Raw genomic sequence first — 16,373 nt, forward strand, 5'->3', positions numbered from 1 at the left:
GGCTTCCAGGTTGTTTTTATTACTCTTTTGGGGTGCAGACTTATCAAAGAGTTAGCATTTGAACTACACTGCAATAATCCCCATCCAAGCAACAGTCATACCTCCTCTATTAATATGAGACAAGTATCAAGAAGAATAATACCTTAAGAATAATAAAGACAGTATCTGGATCAATTTTATTAGGTTTTTGTAATAACAAAAACGTTGTGATAGACATTTTGGTCCACCGAGAAGATAAAACAACTTCCACAAAGAGTGCCAAGTATTCACTGTGGATGATCATTTGTGCTTGCTATAACCACAGAGAATGCAAGCTGGGTTCTAGCCAAGGCTCCATTTCAGCTGTTTTCTGAGCCATAAAGTCCTCAACAGAAGAGTCAAAACTCCATGCTCGCCAAACGTTTTGTCCTTCCACTAGGTTAACTTCACAGAGCTCCACTGCCCATTATTCGGAAATGTTTAAACTAACTGGATGCTACACTGACAACTCCAATTGACGTATTTCAGTGTTCATGTGTTTCCATTCCTGCCCTCCCAGCACTCACCAGGAATGCATCACCCTGAGAAAACGACAGTCTTTTGACTTTCTAATTTGGAGGTTGGAGGTTGTGTGGTTGGTTTGGGGTTGTTTTTTTGTTGTTGTTTTGGTTTGTTGGTTTTTCTTTTAGAACCTTTTAAACTCGCACTTCAGAAATGGGAAGGCGGGAGATGAGCTGCATTTGGACGCCAGGGTTGCAGTCTGATGGGCACTGTTGCGTAGCTCCATTTTCAGATGAGGACCCGGTCCAAAGGTGGAGACCAGGAATAACTCCCCTGCCAGCAGCATCCCAGGAGCCACAGCTCCTCCTCCTCACTTCGCCCTAGGAACTGATATTTTCCTGCTGACTGCTGGCCCTCAGCAACGATTGCGGCCAACAGACAGACCTGGGTGAGCAGGCAGCACCCCGACCCAGAGCTGGAGCCGTCCTCACAGGGGCACAAAAAGCAAGAGTTTGACCCTGTGCCTGAAACCCACGCTTCGAATCACAACCCCGCTCTCTGCGGTAGCGGGATTGGGACCATCTCCTTCACTTTGCAAGCAATTCCTACACGAGGGCAGTGGCAAGACAGCCTCAGGTGACCCAGATTTGACATCAGATCGCTCTGCTTCCCTTACACCGCAATAAATTCCTCTGTGGACGGCACAGCAAAGCTGGCTGGCACCAAATCTGCAACAAAGCCACAAAACGACTTAGGACAGCTACAGCGGCAGCTACTCACCCTCCTGCAGCGGCAGCGTGGAGGCACGTTCTTCCAAAACTATCGGGGGTGTCTATTTCAAAGCCTGCAGACAGCACGTGCTCATTACTAAACAAGGACACTATGCTATACTTTTGTCCTAGTTAAACCACAAGAAACATTGCAGAGACAGAAAAATCAGTTAGTTGGAAAAAAACAGAACGCAAGCAACTACAGTCAGAAAGAGGTTGTCACGGGAACGGCGAGCGGCTGCTCCAGTTTGGCAGCTCTACAAAAGGGGCTGCAAAGTCAACGAGCATCTATTTCCACATCCAGCTCTGCGCCACATCCCTGTTTAAAGCCACATGACAGGCATTTACGAGGCAGATGCTTATCAAGAGGACTGCGACAGCAGGACATGAAGACAGAAAACAAGAAGAAACGAGGAAAAGCCACAGAGTCAGCCCGAACGTGAAATGGGGCCATTTTTTTATTGCATATGGTTTTCAGGTTGGAAAGTGGCTTCCAGGATCATGCAGGGATATTCATCCGAGATGCACGAGGCCAAAGACATAACCCTGGCAGGATTAACTCTGGTCACCCAGAGCTTTTTCTCTTCCTTCCTGATCTAGTGGTCAAGGCCAGAGCACACCAAGGTTTAATGTAACAGGGTATGTAATTGCCATTTTTCACACTTTTTCTATATCCTACAGGACTCAATTTAGGGGGAAAAACAGTTGTAGGAGATTTTACGTGTTATGTAACGAAGCCATTTTCTAGAAGAAGGATATCATCTGCCTCATGTTTTTTTTAACTCATGGGAACTCTCTCCTGGAAAAAAAGAATTTGGGCTTTGGCACCTGATTACTGCCTCTTTTGAAACGGTTGCATCAGCAAACTGCTGCTGCTCCTGCTTTGGGCTCTGAGGAGGATCCCAAGGCTGCTCTCTTGACACTACGCCTTCACTCATTCCCCCTCTCGTGCCCACAGAGCTTTACTCTGGCCGGATTCCGAAACACACTTTAGCTGTATCTAAAATTTATCGTTGTCAGTGGGACGTAAATACCTGCACCAGTGCAAGCCCCACGGAGATAATTTCCTGAATTATTCCTTTGGCGGGGGGGAACCCAAACCAAAATGCTGTCTCACATTCCCACAGTTTGGAAAAGGGCCCTAAATTTCTTCCCTCTTCCCAGTGAATTAACATAAACTCTCTGAGCCTGCCACAAGAAAAGGTGCTTCGGGCATGAACAATACAGGATGCCGCGAGGAAAGCCTGGCAGGAAGTCTTCCACCGGCACAGTTCACAGCAGTGAGCGTAAAGGGGCCGTAAGCAGCAGAGACAGACGCTACTCGAGCTCCACAGGCACCGCGGGCTTTACTTACCCGACGACAACAACTTCCTGCAGCAGTCCGAGTGAGCATTCAGCGCCGCTAAGTGTAAAGGGAACATGTTGTGGATCCCACACCTGAAAGGCACAACAGCCTCGTCACGCAGAGCCAGGGGAAACGCAGGCTGCACACTGACACAACACACGCAGAGCTCTCTCCACAAAGGCAGCATTTTTTATCCTTTTTGAGGAAGATTCTTCCTGCCACATTATTTTTGTCTGTGTTTCCTTATCAGCCTTCTCGGGAGTTAAAAATATTCTGATACAGCAAAATCTTGGCATTGTGCTTTGAACAGAATGTGGCAGGAAGGTTTCTAAAAATTCAAGGCGAAAGCCAAGGTAAGGGAGGAAGCAAGAGAGCAGATACTGCTTGGAGCCCATTTCCCGGTGCGGGATGCACAAATTTCTGCATCAGCTACACATACTGCAACTGCCATTCCGAGGTAAAAGTAAATGCCAAAAGCATCTCAATGTTATTTCTGAAACCCATTTTTCCTGCAGTTAACATCCTCTAGATAACTCTCATGGGTTTTCAAAGCCTCTCCTTCTTCCCTCTCTCTCTCCCCTGGGGCTGGGGTAGCTGGTGGCTCCTCTTCACGCTTTCCTTTAGGCTGCCGTGACGCAGTTTTCTTCCCACATCCTCAGAACTAAAAATCTCATTTTCCTATTTGCTCCAGCAACTGAAGTACAGTCCAATTATGCTTATCCATTTTAACCTTCACACTTCAGAACCTGAGAAGTAACTGTGTTTCCAGGCATCGCACACAACACTTGATCATCAGAAACAGCTCCACTTGAGCCACCTACTTGGCAGTATCAGCTCCGCTGGTTATGAGGGTGTTGATCAAAAGCTCGTGTCCGTATCTTGCAGCCACGTGCAGAGGGGTGTTACCATCCTTGTCAACACAGTCGATTTCCCCTCCTGCAAAAGACATTTTCATACAGTTCAACACTGGAAGATTAAGCGTGAACCAGTGACCACAAGCATTATTCCCCTCCAGTGAATGCAGCGTAACCAGTCCAGCCACAGAGACACTACATTTCAGAGACCACGAACCAGCACGGAGCAAGCTGTCAGCTCTCAGCCACCGGTACTGAACGCGGTCTGACAGCAGCATTTTCACCTCCCTCTCTCTCCAACTGCACTGGTGGAGAAAAGTGGTGGGAAATAGGTGAACAGGATGACATACAACAGTCAAGTACATGATTCAGACTTGCTCCTCATCTAAAGGTACAAACTGGTGCCTTGAATTAAACTAAAAAAATACACTGCTGAAACTATGCCCTCATTCATAAAGACATTGCCACTTGACCTTACCTGGAAGGCAACAATGCTAAACAGCATTTGTTCCAGAGGCCAGCAGGAACACAGTGCAAACAACAAGCGTGTTGTGTGCCTGCTCTGTGTCTTACAGAAGAACAAGAAAACAGTGCTGGAGTAGAACTTTCCTGTTGCAATTTAAGCCTGTCATCTTGTGGTTTATCCTCACAAGCAGGAAAAATAGATTATTTCTTTCTCCTCTGCTGCGGCTTTTGACCCATGCAAAGATTGCTATCAAGTCCTTGTTTTCTTTCTGGATCAAGGAACTGTAATTTTTTCAGATTTTCCTCGTAAGTCAGGTTTGCTGCACTTCAACTGTTCTTGTCCTACCCCCAGTCCTCTCCAGCTGGCTCATATCCTTCTGGAAGTAAAATGCCAAAAGCCAAAAACAGTACTAGAGCTGACGTCTCCCAACGCCGAGCTGAGCAAAAGGATTACTTCATGCCTGCTGCTTACACTCCTATCTCCACACTCCTGTATATTGTACAGCACCATGTACATCAATCATTTTTTTTAAGCACCATGACACAGTTGACTTGTGGTCAGCGAGCTTCTGATGTTCTACAAGCCCCAGATCCTGTCTGGAGGAACCACCACGCACACAGCTGTTGCTATTCTGAAGTTCTCCAACTGATACTCCTGCCTGTGTGTGGGATTTTTCCTTTGCTTCACTTGCATTGTAACTTCTATCTCCAATTTTACAGGATTATTTTCCATTCTGACTCCACCTTCTGCCAAACTAACAGTCTCTCCCAACTCCATGTCTTCTCCAAATGTTAAAAGAACATATTCTATTCCACTGTCCAAGTTAATGAAAATACTAGATAGTTCCAGACCCAGGAGGGAAGCTGAAAACCCCTCACTACACTTTCCATTTCAACAACGATCCATTTATTACTAACCTCTGAGTGTAGTTTTTCAACCAGTTACGCACTAACACTGTAATATTTTAATACTCCACTAGTTTGCTGTGAGGATACTTTATTAAAGCATGCAAAAAGTCTTGCTAACATCAGGATATGGTAGTATTTACTGCATGTCCACTATTCACAGGAAATAACAGGCCATAACTGCAGCAAGGAAAGTTCTAGTAAAGCACTACACAGCATTTTCTAATGGTAAATAAATGTCAGTGAAATGCTGGAACGGCTTCCCTGGGCTGGAGCCTCTGCCAGTGGAGGTTTCCAAAGACACTACCTGCCCACAGAAAAGTCAGAAGACCGTGCTGTGTTCACAAAGCTTACTACCCTGCTGCAAAAGAGTATTATGATATTTCCGCATCTTTTACTCTTGAGAAATCTATGCCAGATATTTCCCACTCCTCTCTAAGTGTTTACAAACAGTTTCTTCATTCCAGAATTTTTGGCTGACCTATGTAAAATTCTCTAGCTTTTCTTTTTCCCCATTTTTAAAGACAGGTATCACATTTGCAATTTTCCAATTTTAAGGTAATCCATTCTTCCTCTACAAGCCACTAGAGACAGCAGCCAGAAATTTAGACATCTTTAGCCAACTCATTAAGTACTGCAGAATGAAACTCCATTTCTTTAAATCATTGACATTCCTCTCTTCCACAATATCCCATGGCAATGAGGCAAAAAGTCACTTGCAATCAGATCAGTGTACAATACTAAAATCACAGAAGCAGCAAACAAAGACAGAAAGAAGCAAAACCCAAGTAACTTGAAGAAGAGTAGAGAGGTGTGAAGGACAGATGAAGAACTGCCAATCCTTTCACACACAAATCCAACAGAGAGCAAACAACGCTATAAGCCAGAGAGAGTATCTGATTAAACAACCAAAAATTGCATTAAAGCACAGTTTCTTCCCATTTTCCCAAACTCCTTTTATTATTACTATTTTATTTATCCAAGGAGAGCTACAACAATTTGCATGATGACCTGAAAGAAGCACGATGTACTCAAAACCTCCATTTTAAAATACAATCTTATGTAAATGTAAGTGTCATTACATTTACAGCGTAACTGTTGAGCCATCTCCAACATCTCACACTTAAGTCCCCAGCTGGAATTTTGGAAGACAAACAAAAACCCAACCAACCAGCGAACAATCCCCAGACCGTCCTGTCTGGTGTAGTGGCTAACGCTGGGAAGCACAAGTAAACAATCAGTAATGGCACCCTCTGTCAGTCAGAAACAGGCCTCTGCCAGATCTCCAACAATAATATTTGCTATACTCTGTAGTATTCTTGGACTAGAGAGACACCTGATGAATGACTGGTAATCAAGGATCCTGGCTATGCCAGAACAAACAAGGTGGTGCTGGGCCACCCTCCTGAGTATTTTTACTCCATGCTTAATGAAGACAGTGGCGAGGAGTGGAACTAAGGGAGGTGGAGAGAAGCACAGCCGCTGAGCGGAGGGCAGAGAAAATGGTCTGAGCCCTAAGAACACAAGGGCTCCCAAGGGAGGGCAACTAGAAACTTTTCCTTTCTTTAGTTTTTAAACAAATTGAGAAAGAAAGTTGTGCCTGCTTCTCAGCAGATAGAAGACTAAAATACAGCTTTGAACTCTTGTTTTTAGGCTAAAAATCACAGCAGATCAACTGGACCAGTGTCAGATGGAGGAATACGGACTTTTGTTAACAACCAGAATCTCAACTTGTGATGGCACGCTGGAATGAGAGCTGTCAGCACAGCTCAAAGCCAGGAGTTGTTGGAGAGCTTAGCAGCACTCAGAGCAGTCCTTGGGCACGTGTGAGAACAACTGAAGATTGCAACCTTGGAAATGCCTGATCTTTTGGAGAGTTGTGGAACAGGGACAGAAACTCACCGTTCTGAATGAGGGTCTGCGACCGCGTGAACCTGCCATGGACAGCTGTCATGTGCAGCGGGCTCTTCCCATCCTTACTCTAACACAAACAAAACAGAAAAAAAACCCACTTAGCAGGTAAAGTGGTGGTAACAATTTAAAGTCTCTCAGCTCAACATCCTACAGCTATTCTTCAGATAAAACCTCCACTGGCTTCAAAAGTCAGTAGGACTGAATCTACACATGACGGTAAACGCAGAAGGTATAAGCATACAAGTAAACCAGTTCCTCAGCAGCGAGTAGGAAACAGGCTGGAGCAAAGCCTGTCCTTACAGTCTGGCCGTACACAATACCTGCTAGAAACCTACAGATATATGGCATACTGTTCCTGACTATTATTTTTAAGTATCATTTCCCATTCAAGTAATTATTTTCCCAAACCCTCGCAAGGCGCGGAATAAAGAAAAGCAAAGGAACCATAAAGCTAAGCAGGAGCAGTCTCCGAGAGATTCAAGAACTATATCCTGTTTATCAATCTGCCGTTTATAGACATATTCGAGAATCAAAGCCACTATATTAAAAAGTTTTGGTTAATAAAACTGCACGCAATCAAAAATAGGATGTCTACAAAAGACAATTAGAAAACAGGTAAAGCACACGAAAGGAAAGGTACAAGGAGTAGAGGTCAATGTTTTGGGTTCTAGAGAAAGAAACAGACTAGGGAAGCCAAGGAGCTGAGAAAACAGCAAGGGAAGGGTACCAGCCTCACTGCTCACATCCCTTCATGTTTATTGGTGTAGGGTTTCACATTCCTTGGCAAGCACAATCCATAATTTCATTTTAATAATTCTGAGTTTAAATAGTGCGTTGGCTATTCACTGATCTGAAGGGACTTGCCAGAGTGTTAAGTGCTAGAGGATCAGTTTTACCGATGGGAAACTGAAACACACAGACTTTAAAGTAAAGCAGTCAAAATCTTTTATGGACTCAGAGATCTCAAGTCTCCTGGTACCTAGACCAGTACCCTCTGCCGGATAACAGCAAGTCCCTTTCAGCTTCATCAGGATGGATCAGCTGTATCTCAAGAGCATTCAGATATCCTGAACAGAATCAGACTTTGTAAACTCAGGCTCCAAAATAGATAAACAAATAACCTTCTGTTCTTACTTCCCTAAGAAAGTAAAAAGGAACTTTTTAGAATCAGATTTAGTAAAATCCATATTATAGGGGGAAGGCAAACACTGGAAAGGAATCGTTCCTTGATGTAGCACCACTCTCTGAGGTAACATTTTGACAGAGGTCCTGGGACTATATTTTAGCGGTGGCTCTTGCCTACAGGAGAGTGGCTGGCCTAGAGTCTAAAGCTGTCGTTATATTTATCAAGGCACTGAGAGCTCCTCTGCTGGGAAGCAGTCGCATCCAAACAGCTTAATGATCAGCATTCTTGGCATCACTCTACCTCCATCAATGATTTAAAGCCACACCGTACTCGTCATCATATTTTCCAGTCTCCTGAGGTATGCAAAATAGAATAAAGTAAAACCGAAGAGCTGCAATGCAAGTTTTACCTGAATGTTAACATCTGCCCCATTATTCACCAGCAGTTCAAGACACAGTGCTCCGTGAGTGGAGGCAGCAGCAAAATGCAAGGGAGTGAATCCGTTATTATTAGGCTGATTTACATTAGCACCATAGTCAATCAGCTCATTAACAACAGAATCCTGACCGTTGTAACAGGCAATGTGAAGTGCAGTATTTCCGTAGATGTTCATTTCATCAATCTACAATGAGACAAAGCGACGTAGTTAAAATCACAGACATCAGCTTACCATTTTACACAATGCATCACATACTGCAAAGGGAAATAGCTGGAGGCTTCAACTGTCGTAGGGCACATTTCTCACCAGCAAATTTCCTTGACAAAAATATACTCCCAGAGATCTTCATTTGGAATGCTTTACCTTGCCTATTGTTAACTTTTTATCCTACTGGCAATTTCTAAAAGCCAGTATGAAGCTCAGAGCTGACAGCAGGACTATGTAATGATGATGCTGATGACAAAAGTCCTAACAAGCTGGAAAGCTTTTACATATAAGTGGGAAAGTAGGAAAGATAAAAAGCTTACAATCTTTATTAAAAAGAAGCACTAAACCACTAACTATTGAATTTTTGTGAACAGAATCAGGCTTAAGAGTTCTTTCGAAGGATTTCTTTTGCAAAGGGAGTGAAGGTGTCCGAGTGAAGTGAAGGTGAAACTGCACAGCCATTTACACTTCAATAAAAAACCACTTTCAGCAACTCAGTATTATAAAGATGTAATTAAGATTATGTTACTTCTTGATGACCGGCTTAGTATTCAACTGCTGTTCTGTAAAATAGGACAACACAGATTGTACAAAAGACTCAGGAATGATGTGAATACCCTCCATGAAATATGGCCATCTGAAAGATCATATTCCCAGTGGCGGAGAATGTGGAAGTTAAATGTAGTTATTAGCATAGTACTGCTAATAACAGGAAACACCTATTCCCCTTCAACTTCACAGTCAACAGCCTGTGAACACGGACTTCTGACATTTTTTTGGCAGGCCAGGTCAGCTGAAAATGCAATGGCAAAAGCAATGGCTTTATTTGACATCTCTGATTAACCAGTGCAGGCTCTTCTGGTCATCTCACTGCTGCTTTGAACCTCTGAGTTGACAGCACTACATGAAGAGAAGTCTGTGCCCTGAAAAAAGTTCTTCTCCAGAGTGAAAATAATCCTATTACTTCCCTTCGTCAGCTACAGAAGAAATACAGGTCCCTAAACTCAAAACAGCCTGAACTGCTGTTGAGTAAAGTATACAGTGTAAACGTTGAGAATAACTGCTCATCATATCAAAGGGAATGCTGAGCCAAGGGAAATTTCATTATTCCATCTTCCTCTGCAGGAACAGTATATATTTCCTGATTTCTTCAGCAAGGTGGCCTGGAATTTACTGTCCATATCAGAACACATTGCCACCCATTTTTTATTCCAGAATGTTTCCTGGCTCTTGAACCAATAAACCACATGAAAGTGGTCCAGAAAACAGGAACTATTTTCTTTAGAAGCTCTGCCAATGTCTGCAGCAGCATCCGTAAGAAAGGAGAAAACAATATCTCCACATATGGAGAAACACGGAAGCCACAAAGAGCACGTTGCCACATACCTCTACCCCCAGGTTAAGGAGGTGTTTCACAATGTTAATCTGCCCATTGGATGCAGCGGCATGAAGTGGGGTGTAACCCTTCTTGTCTTTACAAGTCACTTCTGCACCGTGATTAATCAGTAAGGCAACAACTTCCAGGTGACCTTTGAAAGACGAAAGAGGAATCAATGAGCATACCATCCTACAGCATCACTTCTCCCACATTACTGCTGGCTTGGTAGTGCACTGTCCCTTTTGCTGCTGTTTCACAGTGCTCCTACAGTTTTACAAGGGAAAAAAAAATGCATTGTCATAAATGTTCTTAATCCTAGCTCCAGGCCTTGTCAAGAAATCCATGCATTCACCTTCATCAGATGTGTCAAATTTCTCTTTACTGAATTAGTTTTCCAGGCATTAAAAGAGCAAAAACACACCTTCTTCCCATTTATTTATCTAAAAATAACAGTTTCTGGTTTATTGTCCCTGTTGCAGAAAGAACAGTGAGCATAGGAGCATGACAATACAAGTCTCCCAAAACAGCATCCTGGTGATGTCATCTGCAAACACAACTGCTAACACCTGTTGTTTTGTGTTAGCAACACAAAATAACTTTAATAGATGATAAAACAAATGTATCCTCTTTTCTAGCATCACTGAGAACATAAAAACCTAGATCTCAAGTGAGTGTAGAATTTGATCCAAAGCCTACCAACGCAAACACAAGAATTTCTACTGAATCTATTGATCTTTGGATCAGGTTTTAGCTCTCCAGAACTGTACCATTTACACAAAACTGTGTGAAAAATCCTGAATACAGGTCTAAAAATGTTTGAATCTGAACTCATAGTCTATACGCACATACTTAGTCTGCAAACTAAAATAATCGCAGCATCCTCAACAGTCACTCAGATTGAGAGCTGACCGCCAGATCGATAGGACATCTGTCTTCATGGGTGAAACGCTTACCCCTGAATTGGGATCTCCCCACAGCATACAGGGGGAGAGCCGAGATCTCAAAACACAACTTATAACCCACCTGTGTCTTCAGTTTCCTCCTCTCCCTGGAGGTCTCAAACCGTCTGGGGCCTGCCTCCCCTGAGAGTTCCCTAACCACCAAAGTTAAATCCAGGCTAACTGAGGAACAGGCCTTCTTGCTTCATGTTGAAGCAGAACTGTCTTTCTTAGAATTAAAAATTTGTTAAGTCAAACACCCTATAAAGCAGTGCACCGTCTGAGTTGTAAAACACTTTCACGACAGAGGCAGCTCTGCTCACGTGCAGGACCTAGGAAAGTTTACAGACGAAGTCCAAAGTGTCCAAAGATATTTAAGCATTCAAGAAACTACATGAGGGTTTACAGGATAAGATACTCAAGCCTCATTATCTAAATTCTGTCCAAATTACACTACAGGCTCCTAAATTCCATTGCTAATTTAGGCCTTAATCATTAGCTAAATATTTTGAAAAGTACGCCGTGAATTTCTGCAAAGAATTAAGAGCAAAAGAGATGTGGGATTGCACAGCACAACATAAAAGCCTTCCACCTCTACAGAGTGGAGTTCAACACTTGCTAGCTCAAAAGCCAAAACACATTTGTTGGCAAGAGTCATTCCATCTGTCCGTGTATAACAAAAAAATGCACAATATGCTTTTCTCACAGTTTGAAATCTCTTATTATCTCATTTGCAAAAGTGCCAGGATTAAAATCAAGATTTTCGACAGGTCAGATGAAGGAGTTCCTGGACGAGGGCACACAACACCTTTCAAATTATAATCTGGAATATACTGCTTGGCCAACAAAAGCTCTTGGACAAGCATGACCGCTATCACAGGCAATCTTCTTCTGGTATTTTAAATTATAATGCCCCCCTATAAGAAACTTTCCTTTAACTTGAAAGGAACGATAAGGTCAATTGATTTAATTAAGCAGTATTTGGTAACACCACTGATGTTTTGAATAGACCAATCAGTCGCTCATGTCCACTCCGGAATAAAAGGTGGCAATTTGCTCCTAATAGGATGAAAGCCAATGAAGCACTTCCTAACAATATCATAACTTAGCTACTTATAAACTTAGATAAACAGCAAAATTTATGAACATATTTATCTGCATTTTATAGATAGTAGTTTTCAGCAAAAACAGAAACAAATATAACCTGTATTTTTCTAAACCCAAATATACATCAGGCTGGAATAAGAGTCACAATAAAAAGACTGAAATGAGAAAGCAACACAAAAAGCTCACAATTAACAGTGTTACAAAGGAAATCACAGCCAAGTTCTCCCCAGCTGCAAAACCATAAATGGACAGTGTGTATTTTGATCAGCTGAACTCTCCCCTCTTCAGGGTAAATTTGACCCTCACTTTCCCAGGCCAGATCTCCTCTTGCCCATTTTAAAATACATTGTTGGTGTGCGAATAGGAAATTAAAAAGAAGGGGCACCAGCCCAAGCCTTACCCATGTATGCTGCCCAGTGAAGAGCTCTTCTGTCCTTTTTGTCAAAAGCATTGATGTTTGCCCCCTTGGCTAAGAGCAGGTTCACCATCTAGAAGTAACAACAGCAAGTAAACCAACCCAAGACATCACACAGTCAACACTTTATAACAAATCTTTCTAGTAATAAAGCTGGGATCACAAAATCCTGCTTTTGATCAATAAATTTGTGAATCACACAAATGCTGTTCAAAGCCGCGTGCGTTAAGGACACGGACCGGTGACGGCCACACAGCAAGGCCACACAGAGAGGGTGTGAGCACGCAGCACGCCGCTACTCCAGCGTGCTCCAAATTCAGCTCGGCAAGCAAGCTGGGGGAGAAACGTTGCTCTTGGTCTCCACTGTTAAGAGCAATTTAAGGGGTTTTCTTGTGGACTGGGACAAGATTCCTCCAGACGGTGAGGCAACAAACCCTAAAATCTGCTTGATCTTTCAGCAAGGAGCGTCTATTCGTGCCATGCCACGGTGATCTTCACTGAGTGCCCGTGGCGGTGTGGACAGGCACCAGGCTGCTCCCCACACGATGCTGGCCTTTTAGCCAGCATGGCTAGGAGGTGAAAAGCTGCTTTCCCCACGGCCAATCATCCAGCAGTAAACGCAAGAAAAATCAGGGGGAAAAAAAAGGAAACTGAATGGAAAACACATTCAACAACTGTCTTTTTCAGCAAAACATTCTAAAATAGTAAACTACAGAGCTGGATCATTGTCTTCCTCTCGTACACTGCTATGCCACAGAGAGCGGCTAAAACCAGCACGTATTCAGTCAACATTTCTGCCACAATCCAAAAGCTCAGAAGCGTTAGATTATGATGGTTAAACTCAAGCATTACTATGTCTTTCCTACAATGCAGTATTTCAAAGGCCAAAGACCATCATTGTTTTACAGGAACTACCATTCCTCTTCCTTGTTTTAATTACAGTACAACTGATCACAACTGATCACCTTCTGTTGACAGAAGCCTACTGTTTCAGTCTAAGAGCTTTTATTCCATATCTAGATCTTCAGGTACAGAAGGAGTAAACGAGGATCCTTGCACTTGGATCTAAAGACACTAGCAAAACCCTTTACACAAGGGCTTTATTCACAAAAGTATGTTTTTTTCATATAGAAACAGTAATTAGACTAGAAGGGTTTCCTTGTGTCAGATAAGTAGAAAAAACAGAAGCTCATTTTCTAGAAGACTAATTCAAAAAGCAGACCGGCTGGATCTCACACAGCTGAACATTTCTTCAGCACGAAATGAATCCGCCAGTTTTCCCTTCTTTCCATTCTGCCACTCTTCTTTTTGCAGGCCGTCAAGCTCCAAAGAGCCAGGGACACCCCCGAGCTGCCAGAGCCGGCGGCACAGCCAGCTCTCCGAGTCTGCGCACACACATTACCTGCACGCTGGCTCTGCACAGGTACTTCCCAGCCACTGACTCATTTCTGCAGGTGGGAAACCTGTCGCACAGTTTGGAAAGCAGCTGAGAGGCAGGAATCGTGGCAGTCGGGGTATGGGGCCACAGCAGGTCAGCTGTTTGAGCCGGGAAAATAAGTAAACAAACCAATGATCAGTCACAAACAACTCGCCTCAACGTGGCCATTGAGAGCCGCGTGGTGCAAGGCCGTCCGCCCGCCTCGGTCGGAGACGTTGACGCTGCTCAGCATGGGGATGATGACCTCCGCACACTTCACTGCCTTGTTCGCAGCCGCCACGTGCAACGGCGTCTGCCAGTTCTTGTCCCGAGCGTTGACGTCGGCCGAGTGCTTAATCAACACTTGCACTGCTTCCTGCAACGGCAACCAATTACAGCCATAAACCAGCATAATAATATAATAATCTGAATAAACGCAAGGCCCAGGTACCTAACAGCTTGGTCATATTACCTGTGCCTATTACTGATGCATACCAGACATGGCCAGGAGCAGGGAAAGAGAGCAACGTTTATCTAAACAACCTCCCAGGTCAGGAAAATGGCACTGTTGATTCAAATGCCACCTTTTCTGTCATTTAGAGCAGCGTCCTCACAATCAGAATTCCCCAGTCTGGTTTCAGGATGTACAAAAATGCCTATGCAGAGAGCCCAACCTGTTTGGTTGATCAGCCTTCAGCACCTCAGTCACTATAACTGTGCTTTTTATTGAAGAAAGGAACGCACTTATTTGAGCTCACTGTTACAGAAATTCATCACAAAATGAAAAGCACATCATTTTGGACAGTGAAATTATAGAAAATTGCTGTAAGTTTTATTTACGAACAGGAAAAAGGAGAAAATAGAACAGAATATGTGAAAACAAAATTTTAGTGTTGCAAAAACATGAGAATCACAGGCAAGGGTTGATGCTGGTGTCCCCAAGCTAGCGTTCGCATTCCTTCCCTCCCCAAGGGCTGAGCGCAGGCCAAGGGTCTTCACTGCAACATCCATTCTGTCAGCCTGAGACCAAGAAACATCTTTTAAGGTTAATTTTGTTGGTTAACAGTGAGTATTTCCCAGTGAGAAAATGTGCTGTTCTCCCTTGAGAGACCGTCTCACTGGAGAATTCACAATCAGTTCTTTCCTGCTTCTACTCATGCATCTGCCTTAAGCAAAAACAAATCTCTCTCAAAATTACATTCTGTTTCTTCTTCTTTCCCCCACGAACAAACAAAATACAAAGGAACCACTGGGACACAGCAGCATTCAAGTAGCTTTGTCTGCTAATTACAGCTCACAGCTGGCAGGCGGGAGAGCCCTAGTCCTACACAGTACCTTATTCTTTCTCCATAAACTGAGAAGTTTTCTGGTAAGCCCAGCCAAAATTTTATTAATGAATAACAAACACATACCGTGTGTTTAAACAGCACTTTTATATCTAGAATGGCTCAGGAGAGTGCCTGCAGCCTGTATCAACAGTACGTCCATTACCACGATATTTAGTTCTTTGTCCTCAACCGACCTCAGCAGTCCCTCTTCCCACAGCCATCTCACAAACCGTCCGTCCTCTGACAGCGTTTCTCAGTCAGTGCCGTTGCATCTCTTACGGCACCAATAATGATATATCACTGTTGATGTCTCTACAAGGTTTTGTTTTGTAAATTACAGGCCCACTACTTTAAAAGTCATTTAAATGTAATTCACTGGAGACCTACTCAGCTGGGACGTGAAGCCAGCAGGAAAATTCATGACCTTTGACTCTTAATGAAGGAAAGAAAAAGTTAAAGCAGAATTTTTAGAAGTAAATAGTAAGGACGGAAAAGTCTAATCTAAAAATATTTAGACTTTTTAAAGAAGCATTTACAAATTTTTGTTTGCATCTGCAAATCTGCTGCTCAATCAGATTTGGGATCAAAATGTTAAAATTCTTACGGAGAAGTTTTAATTTTGCTGCTTTTGCGAACATGAGTTATCCCTTTTTATTAACATAATTTTTACATGTGCATGCAGTCCGCAGCTATGGTGTAACCCCAAGTTATCAGAGTGAAACCTCTTTCCTTTTTTCAAACCATACAAGGCTGAAAGCCGATACAGCCGTTAACAATCCTGCAGACACACCTGGGGGTTGTTGATTTGTAAATAAACATTTAAATCCCTAAAGCCCACTTGAAAAATCATTAAGACTTAAGTAAAAATGTGTTCCTGATTTTAATTAATCTACAAAAGGGTGCAAGGAGACAGCTTCTGAATCCGGGGAAAGCTCCACAGGAAAAGATGGGTAATAAAACTGAAAACTTGTAGGCGATCTTTCTAAAAGCAACTGTGCTCACAGGAACTTCAAAAACCACACCAAGTCCTACTGGTCAGCTTCTGGGCCACGAATTCACCTCCTGCTGTCACTGAGAACTACGAATTTGCCTACTGCTATCTACTACCATCACTATCAGTTTTGTCCTATTCTATCGAAGCTGCACATTTGTCAGCTTGTGCAATAAAGTAAAAGCAGCACTGAAGGAGCCTCAAACCGCTGAATCGTGTTTCAAAAGTATTACCAAAAATAGAAATTCTCACATAAACAACACAGAAAAAAGACCAGGAGAAGAAAGCTCTGT

At 43.1% G+C, this 16,373-nt stretch overlaps 1 protein-coding gene across 10 annotated transcripts in view; it reads right to left on the reverse strand.

Annotated features, from left to right (window-relative positions):
• Positions 1–16,373, reverse strand: part of ANKRD44 (ankyrin repeat domain 44) — a 132,940-nt gene that overhangs the window by 38,704 nt on the left and 77,863 nt on the right. For 7 of the 10 annotated variants that reach the window (XM_009937814.2, XM_075430817.1, XM_075430813.1 and 4 more), the window contains exons 5-12: positions 13,937–14,137; positions 12,330–12,417; positions 9,893–10,035; positions 8,270–8,482; positions 6,723–6,801; positions 3,417–3,531; positions 2,605–2,687; positions 1,261–1,378 (exon numbers count right to left, since the gene is read on the reverse strand). In XM_009937814.2, the coding sequence (XP_009936116.2) occupies positions 1,261–1,378; positions 2,605–2,687; positions 3,417–3,531; positions 6,723–6,801; positions 8,270–8,482; positions 9,893–10,035; positions 12,330–12,417; positions 13,937–14,137 (1,040 nt within the window). The remainder of the gene's footprint in view (positions 1–1,260; positions 1,379–2,604; positions 2,688–3,416; positions 3,532–6,722; positions 6,802–8,269; positions 8,483–9,892; positions 10,036–12,329; positions 12,418–13,936; positions 14,138–16,373) is intronic. The other 3 variants (XM_075430821.1, XM_075430816.1, XM_075430815.1) reach the window with 1 other exon arrangement.

The sequence above is a fragment of the Opisthocomus hoazin genome, chromosome 9 (assembly GCF_030867145.1).
Source record: "Opisthocomus hoazin isolate bOpiHoa1 chromosome 9, bOpiHoa1.hap1, whole genome shotgun sequence".
Classification (NCBI taxonomy): domain Eukaryota; kingdom Metazoa; phylum Chordata; class Aves; order Opisthocomiformes; family Opisthocomidae; genus Opisthocomus; species Opisthocomus hoazin.